Raw genomic sequence first — 22,484 nt, 5'->3', positions numbered from 1 at the left:
TTTTCCTTCTGCTTCAATTTTTTGAAACAGCTTCAGGAGAATAGGTGTTATTTCATCTTTGAGTGTTTGGTAGATTTCCCCAGGGAATCCACTGGGTCCTGGGCTCTTGTTTTTTGGGAGGTTTTTGATCACTGCTTCAATCTCGTTACTAAAAATTGGTCTATTCAAGTTGTCAATTTCTTCCTGGTTCAATTTTGGGAGTTTATAGTTTTCCAGGAATGCATCCATTTCATCTAGGTTGCTTAGCTTATTGCCATGTAACTCTTGATAATAGCTTCTGATGATTTTTTTCTACTTCCTTGGTGTTAGTTGTGATCTCTCCCTTTTCATTCATAATTTCATGTATTTGAGCTTTCTCTCTTTTCTTTTGGATTAGTGTGGCCAATGGTTTATTGATCTTATTAATTCTTTCAAAAAACCAGCTTCTAGTTTCATTGATACATTCTACTGTATCTCTGGTTTCTACCTCATTGATCTCAACTCTAATCTTGATTATTTCTTTTCTTATATGTGAAGTTGTTTTGATTTGTTGTTGATTCTCCAGTTCTTTAAGGTGTAGAGATAGCTGCTGTGTTCTGGATTTTCAGTTTTTTTGAGAGAGGCTTGGATGGTTATGTATTTCCCCCTTAGGACTGCCTTTGCTGTATCCCGTAGGTTTTGGACTGAAGTGTCTTCATTCTCATTGGTTTCCATTCTTCATTTCTCATTGTTTCAGTTCTTCTTTAATCTCCTGGTTGATCCAAGCATTCTTAAGCAAGGTGGTCTTTAGCTTCCAGGTGTTTGAGTTCCTTCTGAACTTTTCCTTGTGGTTGAGCTCCAGTTTCAACACATTGTGATCTGAGAATATGCAGGGAATAATCTCTGTCTTTTGGTATTGGTTGAGTCCTGATTTGTGACCCAGTATGTGGTCTGTTCTTGAGAAGGTTCCATGTGCACTTGAGGAGAATGAGTATTCTGTTGTTTTAGGGCAGAATGTTCTGTATATATCTCTGAGGTCCATCTGGTCCAATGTGTCATTCAATGCTCTTGTTTCTCTATTGATTTTCTGCTTTGATGATCTGTCTATTTCTGAGAGAGGCGTGTTAAGATCTCCTACTACTAATCTATTCATATCAATATGACTCTTTATCTTTATCTTGATTAACAGCTTTCTTATGTAATTGGTTGCTCCCATTTTGGGGGCATAGAAATTTACAATTGTTAGATCATCTTGGTGGATAATCCCTTTAAGGATTATGTATTGTTCTTCTGTTTCTCTGAGGACAGTCTTTAGTTTAAAATCTAATTTATCTGATATGAGAATCGCTATCCCAGCCTTCTTTTGAGGCCCATTGGCATGAAAGATGCTTCTCCTTCGATTAACTCTCAGTCTGGGTGTATCTTTAGGTTCAAAATGGGTCTCTCTTAGACAACATGTGGATGGGTCCTGTAATTTTATCCAATCTGCAACCCTGTGCCATTTTATGGGCACATTTAGGCCATTCACATTGAGAGTGTTTATTGATAGATACGTTTTTATTGACATCGTGTTACTTTTGAAGTCTTTCTTTCTGTAGATTGTCTCTATATTTCTTTTTTTTTTTTTTGATTGTCTCTATATTTCTGTTCAATGCGATTCTTAGGATTTTTCCTCTTTTATAGAACCCCCCTAAATATTTCCTGCAGTGTCGGCTTGGTGGTTGGGTAGTCTTTTAAGCCTTGTCGGTCTTGGAACCTCTTTATCTCTCCATCCATTTTGAATGTCAGTCTTGCTGGATAAAGTATTCTTGGCTGCTTGTTCTTCTCATTTAATGCCCTGAATGTATCTTGCCAGCCCTTTCTGGCTTGCCAGGTCTCTGTGGACAGGTCTGACGTTATTCTGATGGGCTTTCCTCTGTAAGTAAGGAGCCTCTTTGTCCTAGCAGCTTTCAAGAGATTATACCTACAATTATGATTCCTCAATTTGACTATCAGGTGCCTTGATTTTTTTTTGGGGGGGGGGGAATGTATAAATCTTGGGTGGAGACCTTTTGGCCTCTAGTACATGAACTCTCGTTCCATTCGTGAGATTGGGAAAATTTTCATGAAGAACCTTTTCCACTGTATGTTCTAGACTTCTTTCTTTCTCTTCCCCTTCAGGGATTCCAATAATCTTGACATTAGAATGTTTCATGGCATCATTTATTTCCCTGATTCTGTTTTCGTGGTTTCTAAGCTGTTTGTTCCAGGCTTCCTCCTTATCTTTTCTCTCTATCTGTTTGTCCTCCAGATCACTAATTCCATATTCTGTCTTAGTTACCCTAGCTTTGAGAGAATTTAGATTAGATTGGAACTCATTGAGAGCATTGTGAACCTCAACCCTGGTAGCTTTTTACTCCGCCCTAACATTGTGAACATCATCTCTGGTCGCTTTCAGCTCAGCCCTCCCTAATCAATTCCATTTGGTCATCCATGGCTTTCTCCAATCTAGCTATTGCCTGGATAATTGTTAGCCTGAATTTTCTTTCCGACATATTGTCTATGTTGATAGCTGTTAGCTCTGTTGCAGAAGGTCCATCCTTTGTATTTTCCTTCTGTTGGGCATTTCTCCTCCTAGTCATTTTGGTGAGAGATGACTGAACAGATGTAGCTTGATGTATCAACCATGGTGCAGTCAAGGTGCACCCTGGAACACTTCTGAGTAATCAGGATTCCCCACCCATACAAGAGATAAAATGAAAAAAAAAAAAAAAAAGAGAGAGAGAGAGAGAGAGGGAGAGATACAGGAAAGAAAGGAAAGATGAAAGAGAAAATTCAGCCCAAATAGGCCCCAAGGTAAGAGTTATGAAGTATACAAACAAAAACAGACAAACACAAAGATTGATAAAGGTATATGACAAGAGGAAAAAATATATATGCAAATTAAGGAAGAATCTCATCAAAAAGAATCCCAAGTGTAAGATTTATATACTATCAGGACAAACACAAAAACACAGAAACAGTGGTGAAAGAAAAAGATGGGAGAGTGGTTATAAATTCTCAGTGTGGGTGAGGAAGTTTGATTTGATTCTTCCTGGATCTATCTTTATATCTTTGTTAAATGACTCAACTTTCCTAAGATAAAGGGGATTTAAAAATTGGTTTACCTATAGGGGTTGTATTGATTGGGGAAAGGGGATTACTTTGAAGTTTAACTCTATATTAATATTAGAAAATAAAAATAAAAAGGAATAAACTATACTAAACTAAAATTAAAAAAAATTCAAAAAATAGAAATCCAAAAGAAAAACACAGGTGTACATATCAAAAAGTTCAGGTTAGAAGGTTATTATGGAGTTTGATGTATTGGACATCTCACTGTGATGGTAAATAGGTAAAAAAATTATCTATATCTTAAAAAAAAAAAAAAACCAGAATTGTGGGAACGAGTTAAAAATAAAAGTTGTCCTCTGAAGTAGTAGTGGTTGTTCTCTTATAGTCTTTTTTTTTCCCCCCCTTTCTTGGTTGTTTTTCTGGGGGAGGGGGCTGCCACGTGGGTTTTAAGTCAATGATGTTTCCTGAGTTAAGTCCCCCACCCCCCTCAAGGGGATGGGCTCTGAGGAAACTGGTTTCTTTCAGACTTTTGTTCTCTGGCGATTTTTATGTTTGTTCACTTTTTTTTTTTCTCTCACCTTGGCCGCTTTTGATGGTTTTTGTAGTTCTAGAGGAAAGCAAATTGCACCCTGACCTGCCTCTCAGAGGGGAGCCTCAGTCTGGCTGCAAAGCCCAAATAAGTTCCCCCTTGGCCACTGGCAGAGCAGGTTCCAAGTTGCGGTCCCTGGGGATGCAGGATCTTTTGCTTGTACCCAAAACCATGGCAGCAGCAGCTGCTGGGCAGCTCCAGACAGCCAGAGAGGGTCCAAGCAGCTATCTCACACTGAGATTTTCCCGCTGGCCCCGGGCTGGGAGTGCCTGGTCTTTCTGGGTCTAAGAGTGCCCGGCTTGCACGCACCTCTTTCAGGGGAGGCTGTGGGTCACGCACGCGTTTCAGGCTCTGAGAACAGGGCGCAGGTCCGAAAACACCAGGCTGGGCCTTCGTGCACCTTTTTCAGGGGAGAGTTTGGGGTGTGTATCTTAGGCTCTGAAACAATGGCGCAGGTCAAAGAGCGCCGGTATTCTGTTGTCTGGTAGGGCTCCCAGCCCCTCACAGGAACCGTCCCCAGGCATTCTCTAGCACGCTGCCTGGCGGCTTAGGTACTAAGACCTGGTTTCTCCACAGCACGCTCTCTGGCTCAGCATCAGGGGAGGCTGTCCTGGGACCAGGGACTTAAGCCTCTGTCCCTAGCCGCCCCAAATCCCGCAATTTCCACCACCCCCCACCATGATCCTTTGTTCTTTTGGAGTACTTTCAACTAGTCTCCAAGTTAATGCTGGTCTCCAGACTCAGGGCACTCTCACTCATATTAGGGGTATTACTTTCCAACTGGTCGCCTCTGGTGGCTCCCTCCCCCTTTTGTTTATCTTCCGATATCAGTTTGCTGTTCCCACTCCACTTAACCTGCCCACAGGCATCTTCTGCCCCTGTAGAGATCCAGACGTGTATAATTGTGATCTCAGGCTGATTTCATGGGTGATCGGAGTTCTTTGGTAGGTAATCAGCTCACTTTAGGGTACTGGTTGAAAAGGCGCCTCCTCCTACTTCCCCGCCATCTTGTCCCCCCGCAATATACACTTTTAATATAATTTTAATACCATTCTGATCAAAATTCCATTGGTATTTTTCAAAGAGCTGGAGCAAATACTCCTAAAATTTGTATGGAATCAGAAGAGACCCCGTATCGCTAAGGAAATGTTGAAAAAGAAAAAATAAAACTGGGGGCATCACATTCCGATTTCAAGCTTTACTACAAAGCTGTGATCACCATGTACAGTTCCTTTTATAAAAAGCAGATATAGAATCCCTATGAAGTACTAGCATTTAAAACAAGAATTTATATATTTGTATATATATGCAAGATTATGTGCTTTCATTGAATAAACATTAAAAATTTTTTTGATTATGGGGAAGTCAAAACAGTCAGAAGAAGACTGAATACAATGAATCTCTTATACCCCCAAACAGGCACATAGACCATTGGAACAGAGTAGAGAGCTCAGATATGGACCTTCACCTCTATGAGCAAATAAACTTCAACAAAACAGGAACAGGGAAAAAGACAATCTCTTCAATATATGGTGCTGGGAAAACTGGACATCTGTATGCAGAAAAATGAATCTCAACCATTCTCTTACACTGTACACAGAGATAAATAAACTCAAAATGGATAAAAGACCTCAATGTGAGACAGGAATCCATCAGAATCCTAGTGGAGAACATAGGCACTAACCTCTTCGATATCAACCACAGCAGCTTCTTTCAAGATATGTCTCCAAAGGCAAAGGAAACAAAAACAAAAATGAACTTTTGAGACTTCATCAAGAACAAAAGCTTCTGCACAGCAAAGGAAACAGTCAACAAAACAAAGAGGCAACCCACAGAATGGGAGAAGATATTTGCAAATGACAGTACAGACAAAAGGTTGATATCCAGGATCTATAAAGAACTCCTGAAACTCAACACACACAAAACATACAATCATATTACAAAAAATGGGCAGAAGATATGAACAGACACTTCTCCAATGAAGACATACAAATGGCTATCCGACAAACGAAGAAATGTTCATCATCACTAGCCATCAGGGAGATTCAAATTAAAACCACATTGAGATACCACTGTACACCAGTTAGAATGGCCAAAAGTAGCAAGACAGGAAACAACATGTGTTGGAGAGGATGTGGAGAAAGGGGAACTCTCTTACACTGTTGGTGGGAATGCAAGTTGATGTAGCCACTTTGGAAAACACTGTGGCCATTCCTCAAGAAATTAAAAATAGAGTTTCCCTATGACCTTGCAATTGCACTACAAGGTATTTACCCCAAAGATACAGATGTCGTGAAAAGAAGGGCCATCTGTACCCCAATGTTTATTGCAGCAATGGCCACGGTCGCCAAACTTGGAAAGAACCAAGATGCCCTTTAACGGACAAATGGATAAGGAAGATGTGGTCCATATACACTATGGAATATTATACCTCCATCAGAAAGGATGAATACCCAACTTTTGTAGCAACATGGACAGGACTGGAGGAGATTATGCTGAGTGAAATCAGTCAAGCAGAGAGAGTCAATTATCATATGGTTTCACTTATTTGTGGAGTATAACAAATAGCATGGAGGGCAAGTGGAGATGGAGAGGAGAAGGGAGTTGAGGGAAATTGGAAGGGGAGGTGAACCATGAGAGACTATGGACTCTGAAAAACAATCTGGGGGTTTTGAAGGGGCGAGGGGTGGGAGGTCGGGGGATCCAGGTGGTGGGTATTGGAGAGGGCATGTATTTAATGGAGCACTGGGTGTGGTGCAAAAACAATGAATACTGTTATGCTGGAAAAATAATAATAATTAAAAAGAAAAAAAAAGAACTATTAGGAGACCCTTCAGCTATACTTTTTCTTATAATTTAATACATTGTATTACAAACTTAAGACCTGAAGATGAAATTACACATGAAAAAATAGCATGGAAGTGTTAATTCTATGATTAAACATTTTTAATGGGGGAGATAGGTAAAACCTGGAATGATTTGTTGACTTTTCTCATCAGTAGGAGTCAGAAAATATAATGAAAATGGCAACCCAAAAATTGAAGCCCATTTTTGTGTGTGTGAGGTAACTAAGCATATTACGGAAAGATAGATGATAAAATAAGTTATAAAGTTTTATACCAAAAAATATAAAAATAAATTTCAAAAAATTAAGAACGGCAAGTGAAGGAGAGAGTACTGTAGAGGACATGTTAATAATAGCACAAAACAAAGCAAAAACAAGACTATAAACAAAGTAAGACAAATGTATTTTTTATCAATGCTATCAGTGTTCAATCTGAGACTGGTCAAGTGGGAAATCAACAGTTGAAAATAAAAATACTTAAGCCCAAACATATCATTTATATAAATGCTCTTAATTAATATACCAATTAAAAGGCAAAGATTGCCAGAATGGATAAAATAACATGATCCAAGTATAAGCTATAAGAAACTCCCTTGAATGTCACACTATAGGTTGGCTAAAGTAAAAGAAAGGGAAAGGTACATGAAAGAAATGCTATTTTGTTGACTGTTTCCTTTGCTATGAAGTAGCCTTTTATCTTGAGGTCCCCAAAATTCATTTTCACTTGTGTTTCCCTTGCCTTTGGAGATGTGTCTTGAAAGAAGTTGTCATGATTGATGTTAAAGGGGTTACTGTTTATGTTCTCCTTTAGTATTTTAATGGATTCCTTTCTCACATTGAGGTCTTTCATCCATTTTGAGTTTATGTTTATGTATGGTGTGGGAGAGTGTTTGAGTTTCATCTTCTGTTGTGTGTACCTAATTTTCCCTGAACCATTTATTGAAGAGACTGTCTTTTTTCCATTGAATATTTTTTCCTGCTTTGTATTAGATTATTTTACCATAAAGTTGAGGGTCCATATCTGGGCTCTCTACTCTGTTCCATTGATCTGTGCGTCTGTTTTTGTGCTATTACCATGTTGTCTTGGTGATCACAGCTTTGTAAAATAGCTTGAAATGTGGCAACGTGATGCCCCCAGCTTTGTTTTTCTTTTTCAGCATTTCCTTGACAATTCAGGGTCTTTTCTGGTTCCATACACATTTTAGGATTGTTTGTTCCAGCACTTTGAAAAATGCTGATGGTATTTTGACCAGGATAGCATTAAAATAATAGATTGCTCTGGGCAGCATAGACATTTTAGCAATATTTATTCTTCTGATCCATGAGCCCAGAATGTTTTTCCATCTTTTTCTGTCGTCTTTGATTTCTTTCATGGGTGTTCTGTAATTTCTGGAGTATAGATCCTTTACCTCTTTGGTTAGGTTTATTCTAAGGTATCTTAGCGCATGTACCCCAGTATTCATAACAGCAGTGTCCACAATAGTCAAACTGTGGAAAGGAGCTGAGATGCCCTTCAACAGACGAATGGATAGAGAAGATGTGGTCCTTATTTACAATGGAATATCACTCAGCCATAAGCAAGGTTGAATACCCACCTTTTGCACTGACATGGATGGAACTGGAGGAAATTATACTAAGTGAAATAAACAGAGAAAGACAATTATCATGTAGTGTCACTTATATGTGAAATATAACGAATAGCATAGAGGACATTAGGAGACGGATGGAAAAATGAAGGGGGAGACAAACTATTAGAGACTATGGACTACAGGAAACAAACTGAGAGTTTCAGAGGGGTGGGGATTGGGGGCATGGGTTAGCCCAGTGTTGGATGTTAAGGAGGGCACATATATTTTTTTTTATTTATAATTTTTTATTTTTTATAAACATATATTTTTATCCCCAGGGGTACAGGTCTGTGAATCACCAGGTTTACACACTTCACAGCACTCACCAAAGCACATAAGGGAGGGCACATATTACATAGAGCACTAATGATGTACTGTATGGTGACTAACATTAAAAAAAAAAAAAAACAGAAAAAACATCCCCTCAAACAAATATAGTATGTAAAAAATAGAGTTACTTGGATTAAAAGAAATAAGGAACTTCATTTTTAAAAATATTTTATTTATTTATTTATCTATTTATTTGAGAGAGCATGCACAAGAGAGCACAAGTAGGCTAGAAGGAGGAGAAGCAGAAAAATTTTTTTTTCAAATAATATAATTATACAAAGGTAGATATTTTGGGTCTATGAATATTGATCAGATTTTATAGCATAATAATACAATACATTTTTTAAGTATACATTTAACATAACTGGAAACACCAGTGATTGGTTATTTAATGTCAAGTTACTTCACTAAGGAGTATACTTCCTGAAGGCAGGTGGGAATTTTATGCCAGAACTTGACATAGTATCTGATGTAGTATTTTAATAGTATTTTCAGTATGTGGGTAATGAAAACTAACTGAATGAATGAATTTTTAAAAGCACCTACTGCCTGATAGTAAAGATTGTTTAAAATGGCCCACAATTGGAAACCAATTTAAATATTCTTTCAACATTTCTAACATACTTAATTTTAGTTTCTTTTTTTCTTTTATGTAAACACAAAACCAGTAAGTAGAAGGAACTAATTTGTGATGAGTGAATTTGTATTCCTGGCCTTTTATAACTTTTGACCAAGGTAACTCTTCCTATTTTCTATTTCTTAGGACATTTTCATTACAGAAATTAACTTCATACCTTTTAGTAGTCAACCCCAGTTTCCTTCTCCTCATACCTCCTGACAACCATGAATCTACTTTCTGTCTCTATGGATTTAACTTTTCTGGACATTTTATATAAATGGAATCTTACATAGCTTTTTGAGTGTATGGCTTCTTTCACTGAGCATAATGTTTTGAAGTTTCATCTATTTTGTAGTATGTATAAGAATTTCATTTCTTTTATGGCTAAATAATATTCCATTATGTAAAAATGCCACATTTTGTTTATCCATTCATCAGTTGGTGGAAGTTTGGGTTGTCTCTACTGCTGGCTGTTATGAAAGTGTTTCTACAAACATTTGTGCACAATTTTTGTCAAAACCTGTTTTCAGCTCTCTTGAGTGGAGCTTATATGGGATATATATATATATATATATATATATATATATATACACACACACACACACACTGTGTCACATTGTAACTTTATGTTTAGCGTTTTGAGGAACTGTGAGATTATTTACACAGGGGCTGCACCATTTTCCTTTCCCCCAACAGTGTATGCACATTCCCATTTCTCCATGTTGTCACCAGTACTTGTTATTTTATTATTTTTTATTATGGCCAATCCAGTGGATGTGAAGTGAGATTACATTGCAGTTTTTGATTTGCATTTCTCTAGTGACTAATGATGTTACATCTTTTCATGTGCTTCTTCGTTGGCCATTTGTTTATCTTCTCAAGAGAAATGTATTTTCAAATATCACATTGACTTTAAAATTAGATTGTTTTTATTGTTGAGTTTTAAGTGTTCTTTATTTTTAGACCTGTATTCGTTTTCTAGGGCTGCCATAACAAATTACCACCATTTTCATAGTTTAAGACAGAAATTCAGTTTCTTTCAATTTTAGAGGCTAGAAGTTTGAAATCAATGCATTGGCAGGGCTATGCACCCTCCTAAGACTCTAGGGAAGAATCCTTCCTTGCCACTTCCAGCATCTGGTGGCTGCAGGCATTCTGTGTCTTGTGACTACATAACGTCATCCTGGACTTCCATTTTCACATGGTCTTACTCTCTGTATTCTTTAACTTTGCTTCTTTGTCTCTTATTTCGATAATTGTTACTAGATTTAGAGCCAGCCTACCTTCTCCAAAATAATGTCATCTCAAAACACTCATTACATTTGTAAAGATTTTCTTTTTTCAAATAAGGTCACATTAACAGTTTTAGGAGCTGTGATGCAGTATATAGACATATCTTTTTGAGGGCCACCATTCAATGGACTACAAGACCCTCATCAGAGATATCACTCTTCCTCACTACTTCCTCTAATCTGTAGGTTTTATTTCCACTTTCTTGAGTGTATTCTTTGACACACAAATAGTTTAGATGAAGTCCAGTGTATCTGTTTTTTTCTTTGTGGATTGTGCTTTGGGTTTTGTTTTAAAGAAACCATTGCCTGGAATAAACAGACAGCAAATAATAAATATATACGTTCTTTGGGAATATGCTATATATTTCTAGGATTGTATCATCTGTGGTTGTTGTTTTTATTTGTTTGTGTTCCTTATCCATGGCCTGAAGAAACTGAGATGATAAGGAGGAGAGCGTTTGGGGGATGTTTCTGCAGAAAGAAACAACCTTATGCAGGGCCTTAGATCTTGAAAAACATCAAGTTTTGAACTTTATGCTAACAATAATGGATGACCTCTGGTAGCTGTTGTAGTATATATGTTTACTATGTGTAAGACGCTGTTAAATGTTTTACAAAAATTACACATTATATCTGTAACATGTTATGAGAATGAAGTGATATTTTACAGAAACTGTTTTAGATAAGTAGCACCAGCTACATACCTCTTTTTTTTTTTTTTTTTTTTTTTTTTTTTACATTTAGTATTGTGTTCTTTATTGTCAACCTTTTCATAGGTCTTAGTTTCAAGTCTGTGGAGTCCTTTTCCAAGCTTCTAAGTTTTAATAATGCTGAATTCTCCCCTTTATTCCTCCAGCCCTGAGGGGCCCCCTTTTTTTGTCCTTTGGATGTTTTTAAAATGATCTCTTAGTGTTTTAAAAGGTTTATTATTTTTCATTATTCATGACCTACTTATACATCTTTAAATGATATTATTTTATTGAAAGAATAGATAGGTCTTTTGTCTCCTAATTCATAAATTTGTAACAGAATGGTCCCAGGGAAGTAGATCCTTAAGGATGGGATTTGGGAATTAGCTTGGTCTTGTGCTTGGAAATGGACTCAGCCTGAAATTATTGCCAATGTGAAATGGCATGCTAGTAAGCCCATTACCAGCAAGTAGTAGTCTTATGAAAAAGAAGTGCCAACTGAACAAGTGTGGCTGTTGTACTTGGCCATTCTGTTACTTAATGATAATATTAATTGCAGATAAGGAGCACAGTATGTGATGGATTCTTCTGAATACTTACAGAAATGACAAACTCAGATTTTTAGAAATTCATTTCAAGTTACAGTCCGAGAACCAGAAAAATATTATGGCAGCTTTTAAATATCTTGCTTTTGTAGTTACAGATGTAATCTTGCTGAAATCAACCACAAAATTTAATTTTGTTGTTTGCAGAATTACAATTTAATTTGTGAAATTAAGGGCATTGCTTTGTAAGAAGTGGAAACATATTTGGACTTAACATGCATAGAGCCTTCCAAACATCCAGAAATGTGTGTGGTTTTTTTGTTTTTTAAATGCTGGCTTCCTAGGATTTGCTTGTAGATCAGAGTGGCTTATTTTTCAGAAGTTATGCTTCCATCCCCATGCCCTATGAACCTTCATATTTCATTGGATCTTTGTGTGGGTTGGGAGATGCTTTCAAGCTGGAGTCATTCCTCTTGAGTGAGTACAGCTCAGCACATAGCCTTCCTATCCCCCAGGTTTATGATCTCAGGAGGGTTCTTCTTGGCTGGTTCCTTCTGTCAAATGTCTAGCTTCTCTGCTGTTTTGTTTATGGCTGCCAGTATCATGGAAATTCCAACACCTTTTTAATTGCTCTTCACCAAGATACCCATGTTTTTGAGAATGCCCTTCATTATGGAATTCTCCATATCAAGGTCCAAATGAAGTCAGTTATCTCAGATAGGGTTGCAGGGGGGATTTGTCTTCAAAGCCTTTCTCTCACCCAAAGAGAGCCTTTGTACCACTGCATAGGAGTTGGGGGAGAGGATATATATATATATATATATATATATATATATATATATATATATATTTGTTTAAAAGATTTTATTTATTTGAGAGAGAAAGAGACCACATAAGCAAGGGAAATAGCAAGCAGAGAGAGGGAGAAGCAGGCTCCCTACTGAGCAGGGAGCCTGACTTGGATTTCTATCTCAGGACTATGGGGTCATGTCCCAAGTGGAAGGCAGACACTTAACTGACTGAGCTACCCAGGTGCCCCAAAAGGATCTTAATTATAATTTTCTTTGCTACTATTCCACATTCTTTTTTCCACATTTTTTTTCTTTAGGCTAAGCATTTCTAAATTTTTAGAAGTGGTCCTCATATAATATGGTTCTGTTTCCTTACTCTCTTTGAATGGACTTTAGATTCTTGGTACGAAGTTTAATACTCTAAATATAATCTGACCAGCACAGAGCCATTAAAGATGGGAAGAGAAGGAAGGAAAAGAAAGGAGTAGAAGGATTGTGAATGAAGGTGTTGTCTGTCTTTCTGAATGACTATAGCATTTATGATTAGAAAATAATCTTATAATCTGCCTTTTGCATTACTGTGTGGAACCAGGTCAGAGGAATGTGTCTGTTTCCTTTTGCCAAATATTACTTTCAGTATTACATTAAGAGAATTGTTTTGAGATTAACTTAATATAATAAAGTAAACTATATTGTGGATTGTTTCATGGAGGCAGCTTTACATTTGTATATTTATTCACTTGAAGGTATACATTTTGTTTGTATAGTTAACAGACTTCGAATTTATAAGTATTACAGATTTATAATAAAGACCATATATAGATATAATCTTTATATAGATGTATTATATCTACATATATATATAATCTTTATTATAAAGGTATAATACACATACCATAAAATTCATCCATTTGTTGTGTTTTGCAGAAATTTTGATCATTTTGATATCTCATCAAACATCATACCAGTCTACTAAATTGATGGGGTAATTATGTTTAGACCCAGTGAAAGGAAAAAAATGCAAGTGGATTTTTTGTGGATGCTATAGACCTATCTGAGTAGATACTGGGAAATAAACCACCTTAGTAAAGTTTCTATGGGTCCAGCGGCTAGCATCCCACTGAGCTCTAGTAGTTATTAAATGCCTAAATTTGGGCTTCAAGTGATTGTGTGCTTTCTGCTACCCATCATCACAAACTGAATGCTGTCTTATTCTTTAAGGCACAAAATTGAGATGCAGAAACAACATGATATCATTATGTGGAAATGGCAAGAAGTTGGGCTTAGAAGGTCCAGAGGCCTAAGAAGTTACATCAGATTAGAGTAAAGTCCTTTAACAACTACTACTGTCTGATTTCCTTCTCTTCTTAATTATACATCTTTGGCTACATGGGGCTTTCCCTAAAACCCATGGACTAAAAATTTAAAAATTTGGACCTGAATATACAGTTGGTTTTGTTTGATATAATTAGCAGCAACTAAAAGTGAAAGTCCACAGTTTTACTGCCTCAGTTTAGTGTAGTAATATGGTTAGGTATTTGTTAGTTATGGTAGTATTATGATTATGTCCCTGAAGGAGTGTGATGAGGAGAAATTCTCCCTTTGGAAAGAATTTCAAGCAGTACCTTTGGTTGTTGACTTTGTTTGACTAGAAGCATGGATATATATTTGTCCATGAATAGTTACTAATGGTGTGATTAGATAGTCTGGGCTTGTAATGAATAGAATTGGAAGTCTACTGACATAGAATTCCTAGGGGAGAGTTCTGGTGATACATCTTTCAGAATGGGCACACGTTTTGAAAATATAGACATCCCATGTGAATATATACTTCTGGGCATCTACTAGAGAGGAAACTTTAGAAGTAAGGTAGACAAAAACAAATTATGACCACATTAACCTCTTTCTTCAGCCATCTCAGTGCTTGACAAATGAATTCCTATGCAAAATCACCAGGATTGGAGATCACTCATTGCTAAGCAACCTGAAATTCCTTACAAAGCTTGGTCTGGCTGTTAGTATGATTTACCCCTTTAATGTTGAGCAACTAAGTGACACAATTTACTGTGGGGATCCACCAATGTCCTGGTGGTAAGTTAATTTTATTGAGAGTGTTCCTGGGTGTCTCAGTCAGTTAAGCATTTGCCTTGGGCTCAGGTCATGATCCCAGGGTCCTGGGATCGAGTCCTGCATTGGGCTTCTTGCTCAGTAGGGAGCCTCCTTCTCCTTCTCCTTCTGCTGCTCACTGCTTATGCTCTCTCTCTGTCAAATAAATAACTTCTTTTAAAAAAAATTGTATTGAGACATTTCCATTGTTGAAGAAGTACAATTTTGACTACTGAAATGAACATGTATTATGGGTATGAAGTTTTTTCCCAACCAAATATCACAGGCTACTCTACCAATATCATAGGCTACTCTGCCATCCATGGATTTAAAAATGCTTTATCACAATGGTGGTATTCTGAATTACACTGCATCTGATCAGGGAATTTATTTTATAACCAAACAGGTTCAGCAGTGGTCTCATGACCATGGAATGCACTGATATTAACACTTGTTCACTCACAAACAAATGGTCTAATAGAATGGTAGAATGGTATACTGAAGACTTTATGGCTCTTTTTGAAGATGAGATCTTTCTTCTCTGAACTTGGGTATCATACTGTAGATATGGTAGATCCTCTCACTGTTACACATAACAACTCACTCAAAAATTTTTGCTTCTCATCTCTATCACTCTAAGCTCTACTGTGTTGGAGGTCTTGGTGCCTAAGGAAGAAATGCTTCCACCAGAGTAGATAACATTTTCATTAAGTGGAAATTAAGACTCATTATTGGCCATTTGAGTTTGACTAGAGAGTATGCTTAACTACTAGTCCTCTAGATTAATGTCTGTGAAGCTGATTCTAATAGAAACCAGTCAGAATTAAGGATATAAATACTAAACTTAGCATGGAAGAAAGTGACTAAAACGCTTGAATTGAGAGCATGTAGATCTTAGATTTTGTTATGGCAGATTATATTCTTAAGCCCTTCTACTTTTGCAATATTAGGAAATCAATAAAAATCATATTTAACACTCAGGTTTATCTAATAAGGATAGACAGAGAAAAAAGACTCTCAGTATTCTGAGCAGAAAAAAAAGACTGCTTAAAACATACAGTGGTGACAGTATAGTGAATTAATGGTGTACTCATGAGAATGAATTGAGGCTACAGGCCAAGATAGAGACAAGTAAATGGTTGACTCTTAATACTTTTCTACATTTGTGTGTGGGCTTGTCTATAGGCGATGTATCTCTCAGTCCCAGTTTATATTGCATGGTCAAATTGATTGAAAATTATGCTATTTCCAATATATTGTTTATTTTGTTAGGTTAATAGAAATACTCTGGTATTCTTGACATATTTCACTCTTTCATTTTCTTTGTTAGAAATAATTTTCTATCATATTGGGTAGTGTTATTTATTAAATGAACAGTCTTGGAATTAAAATTGATCTTTGAATCCTGAGTGAAGAAAAAAACAAGGCTGTGTTATCTGAAGAACTTTAATTCACATATCTGAGTTTCATTTTCTTAGTCATATATTGGAAATAATAATAACATTTAAATTAATGCATATAACACAAAGGTATAGAGTAGACTTTCAAGGATAAGTGCATTATTTTTGTCACTTTGTTGTATTTTGTTTCCATGTTAAGAGAAAAAACCTGTGCATATATCAAATATTTATTTTATGACTTTTATTGTTGATTATTAGAAATGAATTTCAATCCACTTAATTTATAATTCTACAAGAAAGAAGGTAAATTTTAGTTGTAAGTGGAAACCTAGGAATTTTTTAAATACAAAAGACTGTACTTCAGTATGCCATAATCAATACATGTTACAAGTTTTGAATGGAAAAAATTGTCCTTTATATGTTCATTAAAATCTATTGTTTACTATATATTAACCCATGTATTAAGTACTGCCATTTTAGGAATTAATCAAGCAAAAGCATGGCTCTTGCCCTTGAGCTTACATTTCATGACTTTCACACAAATGGTTAATAACAGTGTAAGACATAATAAATATTGGTTCTTAAGACTAAGATAACCAAGGGAAATATTAGCTTTTACCATTTTTTATGGGTACTGAGTTAATGGAAATGAAACACAGAATACCTTCCATTTCTATTCCCTACATATTTTCCACTTTCATTGCATTATCTCTATTTTTTTCTCCCACTCTTTCTTATTAGTATATGAGTAGGAAGTTAAGTTAAAAAATAATCCAGTTGCCTCTTGACAAGAGGTTAGATGAAGTTTTAAGGGAAGAGGTCAATGTCAGAGGAATACTTCTCAAATGAAGTTAGGAGAAGGTTTATTAAGATACACTATCCATCAGGATGAGTGGATGGCTTTGTGCAATGAATTTTAGGTTCTCATTTAACATAGTTAAAGGCACAGGAAGGCTGATTAGATAATTCCCTCAGAAAGAAGAATCACTAATGTGGGGTTTTAGGAATATATTTTGGTGGTGGTCTACTGGTTGAGTAAATAAATTTGATTTTTAAAATTCTACTAACCCTACTCCTGCTCTTGGAGACAGCCATAACATATAGAAATAAACTGAATTCCTAGATTTTCAACCTATTTTAAAAGGTCAATGTATTTTCAATTTGAAGTGCTTACAGTAAGTTTTCTGGGCATTAAATATTTCCCTTGGAATCCATGTAGTAGTGTCTGAATCTTTTCATGGCATCTTTTATCTCTTTATTTCTCAGGGTATAAATAGCTGGGTTTAGGAGAGGTGTAATAACAGAGTAAAAGACAGCAAGAAATTTGTCCACCCAGGTGATGCTGAGTGGCCAGACGTAGATGAAGATGCAAGGCCCAAAGAAAAGCACCACCACCGTAATGTGAGCAGTACAGGTAGATAGTGCCTTAGATGCACCAGCTTTAGAGCTTTGGCGGATAGTAAGAAGAATATAGGTATAGGATATCAACAACAGAATAAAGCAGGTCATGGCCAGAACCCCACTGTCAGTGTTCATTAATATTCCCAAATTGTAGGAATCTATGCAGGCAAGCTTGATTACCAGGGGTATGTCACAGAAGAAGCTGTCAATTTCCCTGGGGCCACAGAAGGGCAATTGCACAATCACAGCCATTTGACTCATAGCATGCACAAAGCCAATGGTCCAGGAAGTCACCACCAGCCCAGTGCATTTTTGCAGGCTCATAATGGTTGAATAGTGCAGTGGCTTGCAGATGGCTACAAAGCGGTCATAGGCCATTACTACTAATAGCACCATCTCACCCCCTCCAACAAAATGTACATAGAGGATCTGGCACATACACCCTCCAAAGGAAATAGTCTTGTTCTCCCTAAGAAAGTCTGTGATCATCTTTGGAGTGGTGACTGAAGAAAGCCACATATCAACAAAGGACAGGTTGGCCAACAAGAAGTACATGGGGCAATGAAGATGGGGGTCAGTGATGATTAGAATCATAATGACAATATTTCCAGATATAATAATCAGGTAAAGTATAAAAAATATTATTAAGAATAAGATCTGCATATTCCATGAGTGGCAAAGTCCAAGAAGCACAAATTCTGACACTGTAGACACATTTCCGTTATCCATTTTATTCAGTGTGTCCTCTAAAATAACCTAGAGAAAAGGATAGATTGTCAGTTACTGGCATGGGAAAGGGTACTTAATTTTTAGACTTCAGTTGGAAATTAATTTCATTGAAAGTTAATTTTCACTGAAAATGAGCATTTATATCTGAGAGTGAAAATATGACTGGGAAGACAAATCTTGGCAAAATATTTATGCCATAATGCCTTTTAAAAGAAGCTAAATGTCTAAGATTGACTTTCCAAAAAGCAAAGTCTGAGATGGGATTTTCATGTAAATGATTTATTGAGAGGGTGCTCTTGTAAAAAGTGAGTGAGGAAAGCAGCACAGCTAAAGAAAATGCTAAAAAAAAAAAAAATAGTTATGGTGTCATCTGGAAATTAGCTTCAGTCCACCACTCCAGTAAAAAGCATCTGAGTGGGGTACTACCAATAACCATTACATGAAATAACTAAAATTTAAGTCATCTATTTAAGAAAATTATAGTGAGCAGGTATCAAATCCAGAGCAATTGACATGGTAGGAAATTACAGTTTCATTGTATTATGCATAAAGATTCCTTCAAACCTCAGTTGAACCTCTTTTATAAAATATCATAAAACTATTTTATTACTATAAAATATGTGTTGGAACAATCTGTTGGAGAGAAGTTATAGAAAGCCTTATAATATCTTGGCATGATAATTCAAATGCAAAATGAGGCACATAATTTATTATTAAGACCACAATGAAATGAAATGCATTTAGTGAACTAAATGTATTAGAAAAAAATTTGGAGAGTTGTCTGAGAAAGGGATTCACCAAAGAGGAAGATAACTCCGACTCAGAGTCTAACGGGAAATCTGAATGATAGCAAATATATAACCAAAATATAATAAATATTCAAATTTATCAACATAAGATATTTGTGTTCATTTACAGTTGACTTTTGAACGACACAGGTGTTATGAACAACCCAGGTGAACTGTGGAGGGGTTTTTTAATATGCTGATTTTTTTCAGTAGGTACAGTACTGTAAATATATTTTCTCTTATGACTTTTTAAATAATGTTTTCCTTTTTCTAGCTTCACTGTGATAATTCAATATACAATACATATACAAAATATTTTTGTTGTCAGTAGTGCTTTTTGGTCAACAGTAGACTATTGTTAAATTTTGGATGATTCAAAAGTTGTACACAAATTTTTGACTCCATTTTTCAAGGGTCAGCTATGTATTCATAGATGCTAGGAAATCCCTAGGTTTTCAAATAATGCCATACAGGTTTGAAATATCTATGTGTCATTTCTAGGATATAAATATATTGTAGACTTATGGAAGTAAAGTACATCTTTGACTCTTAACGCTGAGTGAGGACAAAGATAAAATTTGAGATCATCAGTTATATACCTCTAAATATAATATGTAAATATTTATAATTTCTTTTTCAAAATATTTTATTTATTTATTTATTTGACAGACAGAGATCACAAGCAGGCAAAGAGGCAGGCAGAGACAGAGAGAGGGGGAAGCAGGCTTCCTGCTATGCAGAGAGCCCAATGTAGGGCTCGATCCCAGGATCCTGAGATCATGATCTGAGCTGAAGGCAGAGGCTTTAACACACTGAGCCAACCAGGCACCCCAATAAATATTTATAATTTCTTATTTTGTAGAAATACTATGTAAGTATAATAATGACATTCTTTTTTTTTTTTTTCCAGCATGACAGTATTCATTGTTTTTGCACCACACCCACTGCTCCATGCAATCCATGCCCTCTATAATACCCACCACCTGGTACCCTGACCTCCCAACCCCCACCTCTTCAAAACCCTCAGATTGTTTTTCAGAGTCCATAGTCTCTCATGATTCACCTCCCCTTCCAATTTCCCGCAAATCCCTTCTCCTCTTTAACTCCCCATCTCCTCCATGCTATTTGTTATGCTCCACAAATAAGTGAAACCATATGATAATTGACTCTCTCTGCTTGACTTATTTCACTCAGCATAATCTCTTCCAGTCCTGTCCATGTTGCTACAAAAGTTGGGTATTTATCCTTTCTGATGGAGGCATAATACTCCACAGTGTATATGGACCACATCTTCCTTATCCATTCGTCCGTTAAAGGGCATCTTGGTTCTTTCCACAGTTTGGCGACTGTGGCCATTGCTGCTATAAACATTGGGGTACAGATGGCCCTTCTTTTCACGTCATCTGTATCTTTGGGGTAAATATTCTTTATATTCATCCTTAAGTACACTCATACCTTTTCTCATTGGATGATAAAAAGATAATTTTATATCTCTATTCTCCTTTTACTATTTCTTTCCCTTTCCTTTTTTTTCACTTTTTAATATGTCTCTTTCTTTTTTACCTTTTTTTTAATTTATTACTTTATTTTTTTTATTTTTAAAATTTTTTCAGCATAACAGTATTCATTGTTTTTGCACCACACCCAGTGCTCCAGGCAATCCATACCCTCTCCAATACCCACCACCTGGATCCCCCAACCTCCCACCCTGCCCCTTCAAATCTCTCAGATTGTTTTCCAGAGTCCATAGTCTCTCATGGTTCACCTCCCCTTCCAATTTCCCCCAACTCCCTTTTCCTCTCTATCTCCCCATGTCCTCCATGCTTTTTGTTATGCTCCACAAATAAGTGAAACCATATGATAATTGACTCTCTCTGCTTGATTTATTTCACTCAGCATAATCTCTTCCAGTCCTGTCCATGTTGCTACAAAAGTTGGGTATTCGTCCTTTCTGATGGAGGCATAATACTCCATAGTGTATATGGACCACATCTTCCTTATCCATTTGTCCATTGAAGGGCATCTTGGTTCTTTCCACAGTTTGGCAACTGTGGCCGTTGCTGCTATAAACATTGAGGTACAGATGGCCCTTCTTTTCACGTCATCTGTATCTTTGCGGTAAATACCCAATAGTGCAATTGCAGGGTTATAGGGAAGCTCTATTTTTAAATTCTTGAGGAATCTCCACACTGTTCTGATATGAACAGACACTTCTCCAATGAAGACATACAAATGGCTATAAGACATATGAAAAAATGTTCATCATCACTAGCCATCAGGGAGATTTAAATTAACATTTTTTCTACATTAACAAGCACACCCTTAGCAGGTTATACAGATGCAAAAGAAGTTCAGACCTGCTACCTGCTTTCAGTAGCTTTGTATCTTTTTTACTTTTCACTTCTGCTTTTGTCTGAGAGGGGTTATTCACATTTTAAGAAACCTTACATGAGGCAGTAGCACATTTTATTAAAGCACCTTTGAAATTCTTAACTTTAAATTGGAGAATTTTCATAAAGGAAGTAATGATAACCTTGGGATTAGTAAAATTGAGAAATCAGGGAAAGGAGACAAATTGAGATACTTTTGTAGGAGTATTAAATATGGCAACACATTTTTCATGGTCTTCTAGACTCAATGTTCATCCACTAAGATTTTTTTAAACAATAATCATCAGAAAACTGAGATTCTCAACATTTATGTTTTTATAAGAGAAACTTGGACTCAAATAATTTAATGAATTGCCTGAGATACACACTGGGTGAGGTGCACAGGGAGAAAGTCCAACTTTCTTCTTCAGCTTAAGATGCCTTCCTTTTCTTTCAGATTGTAGTTTTATCTTACTTCTCTAGTAACTGAATTATGTCATTTCTCACTGGATATATAACTGTTTTTACTTTTTTTAAAAATTTTTTAAAGATTTTATTTATTTGACAGGCAGAGATCACAAGTAGGCAGAGAGGCAGGCAGAGAGGAGGAAGCAGCCTCCCTGCTGAGCAGAGAGCCCGATGAGGGACCTGATCCCAGGACCCCGGGATCATGACCTGAGCCGAAGGCAGAGACTTTAACTCACTGAGCCACCCAGGCACCCCTGTATTACCCTCTTTAAAGGTCAGGAGTTAAACAAGCCACACTCAAGATGTCATGGGTGAGCATGGGCAATACAGATAAATACAGATTTTTTAAAAATTAAAGAAGAGAGTCACAGGGAACACGAGATAGCTTACCAAATATGAATTTATTCCTAAGACTAAATTGCTTTTTCCTCTTCTCTTCTGGTGTATGCTTGAGATGACATCCACAGTTGGGTGGAGACAGTATCTGTAGAAGCACTTTCCCTCGACCTGACATATATTCATCACTAGAAGAATCCCTTGGGTGAAATTTTCCTATTATGTATTCTGGGTAGGACAAAAATTATGAAAATAATTTCTGTTGGACATCTCTTGGGAATAACCTTTCCATATTCAAGAAATCAGAACAAGGAGATAAGAAAAATCACATATAAAGCAGCTATGCATTAAACATTAGTGAAGTTTTAAATTTTTATCATTTAACATATAAGTACCAAGAAGATGTCTTCTGCAATCTTATTCTCTAACTAGATTTTTGTCATCAAATTCAGTTAAGGTTTTAGTGCTAGTTGCAAGGGAAGTCATATCTTGACTAGTGTATTCTATA

The 22,484-nt window shown here is 36.4% G+C and overlaps 1 protein-coding gene across 2 annotated transcripts; it reads right to left on the bottom strand.

Annotated features, from left to right (window-relative positions):
* Positions 1-12,612: 12,612 nt before the first annotated feature.
* On the bottom strand, positions 12,613-18,018 carry LOC131998641 (olfactory receptor 4K14-like). 2 transcript variants are annotated; one of them, XM_059371128.1, is made up of 2 exons: positions 17,096-18,015; positions 12,613-12,622 (listed from the first exon to the last, which is right to left on the bottom strand). In XM_059371128.1, exons 1-2 carry the CDS (start codon positions 18,013-18,015, stop codon positions 12,613-12,615), a joined length of 930 nt encoding a protein of 309 aa, XP_059227111.1. The 2 variants fall into 2 exon arrangements, with proteins under 2 accessions (XP_059227111.1, XP_059227112.1); XM_059371129.1 differs by lacking the exon at positions 12,613-12,622 and having other exon boundaries at positions 17,077-18,018.
* Positions 18,019-22,484: the final 4,466 nt, after the last annotated feature.

Source organism: Mustela nigripes, chromosome 13, assembly GCF_022355385.1.
Source record: "Mustela nigripes isolate SB6536 chromosome 13, MUSNIG.SB6536, whole genome shotgun sequence".
Classification (NCBI taxonomy): domain Eukaryota; kingdom Metazoa; phylum Chordata; class Mammalia; order Carnivora; family Mustelidae; genus Mustela; species Mustela nigripes.
The sequence above is the reverse complement of the archived record's forward strand: the minus strand, read 5'-3'. Positions and strand labels throughout refer to the sequence as shown.

Coding starts and splice junctions, on each gene's coding strand:
- LOC131998641 (XM_059371129.1), bottom strand. CDS start 18,015: ATGGATAACGGAAATGTGTCTACAGTGTCAGAATTTGTGCTTCTTGGA.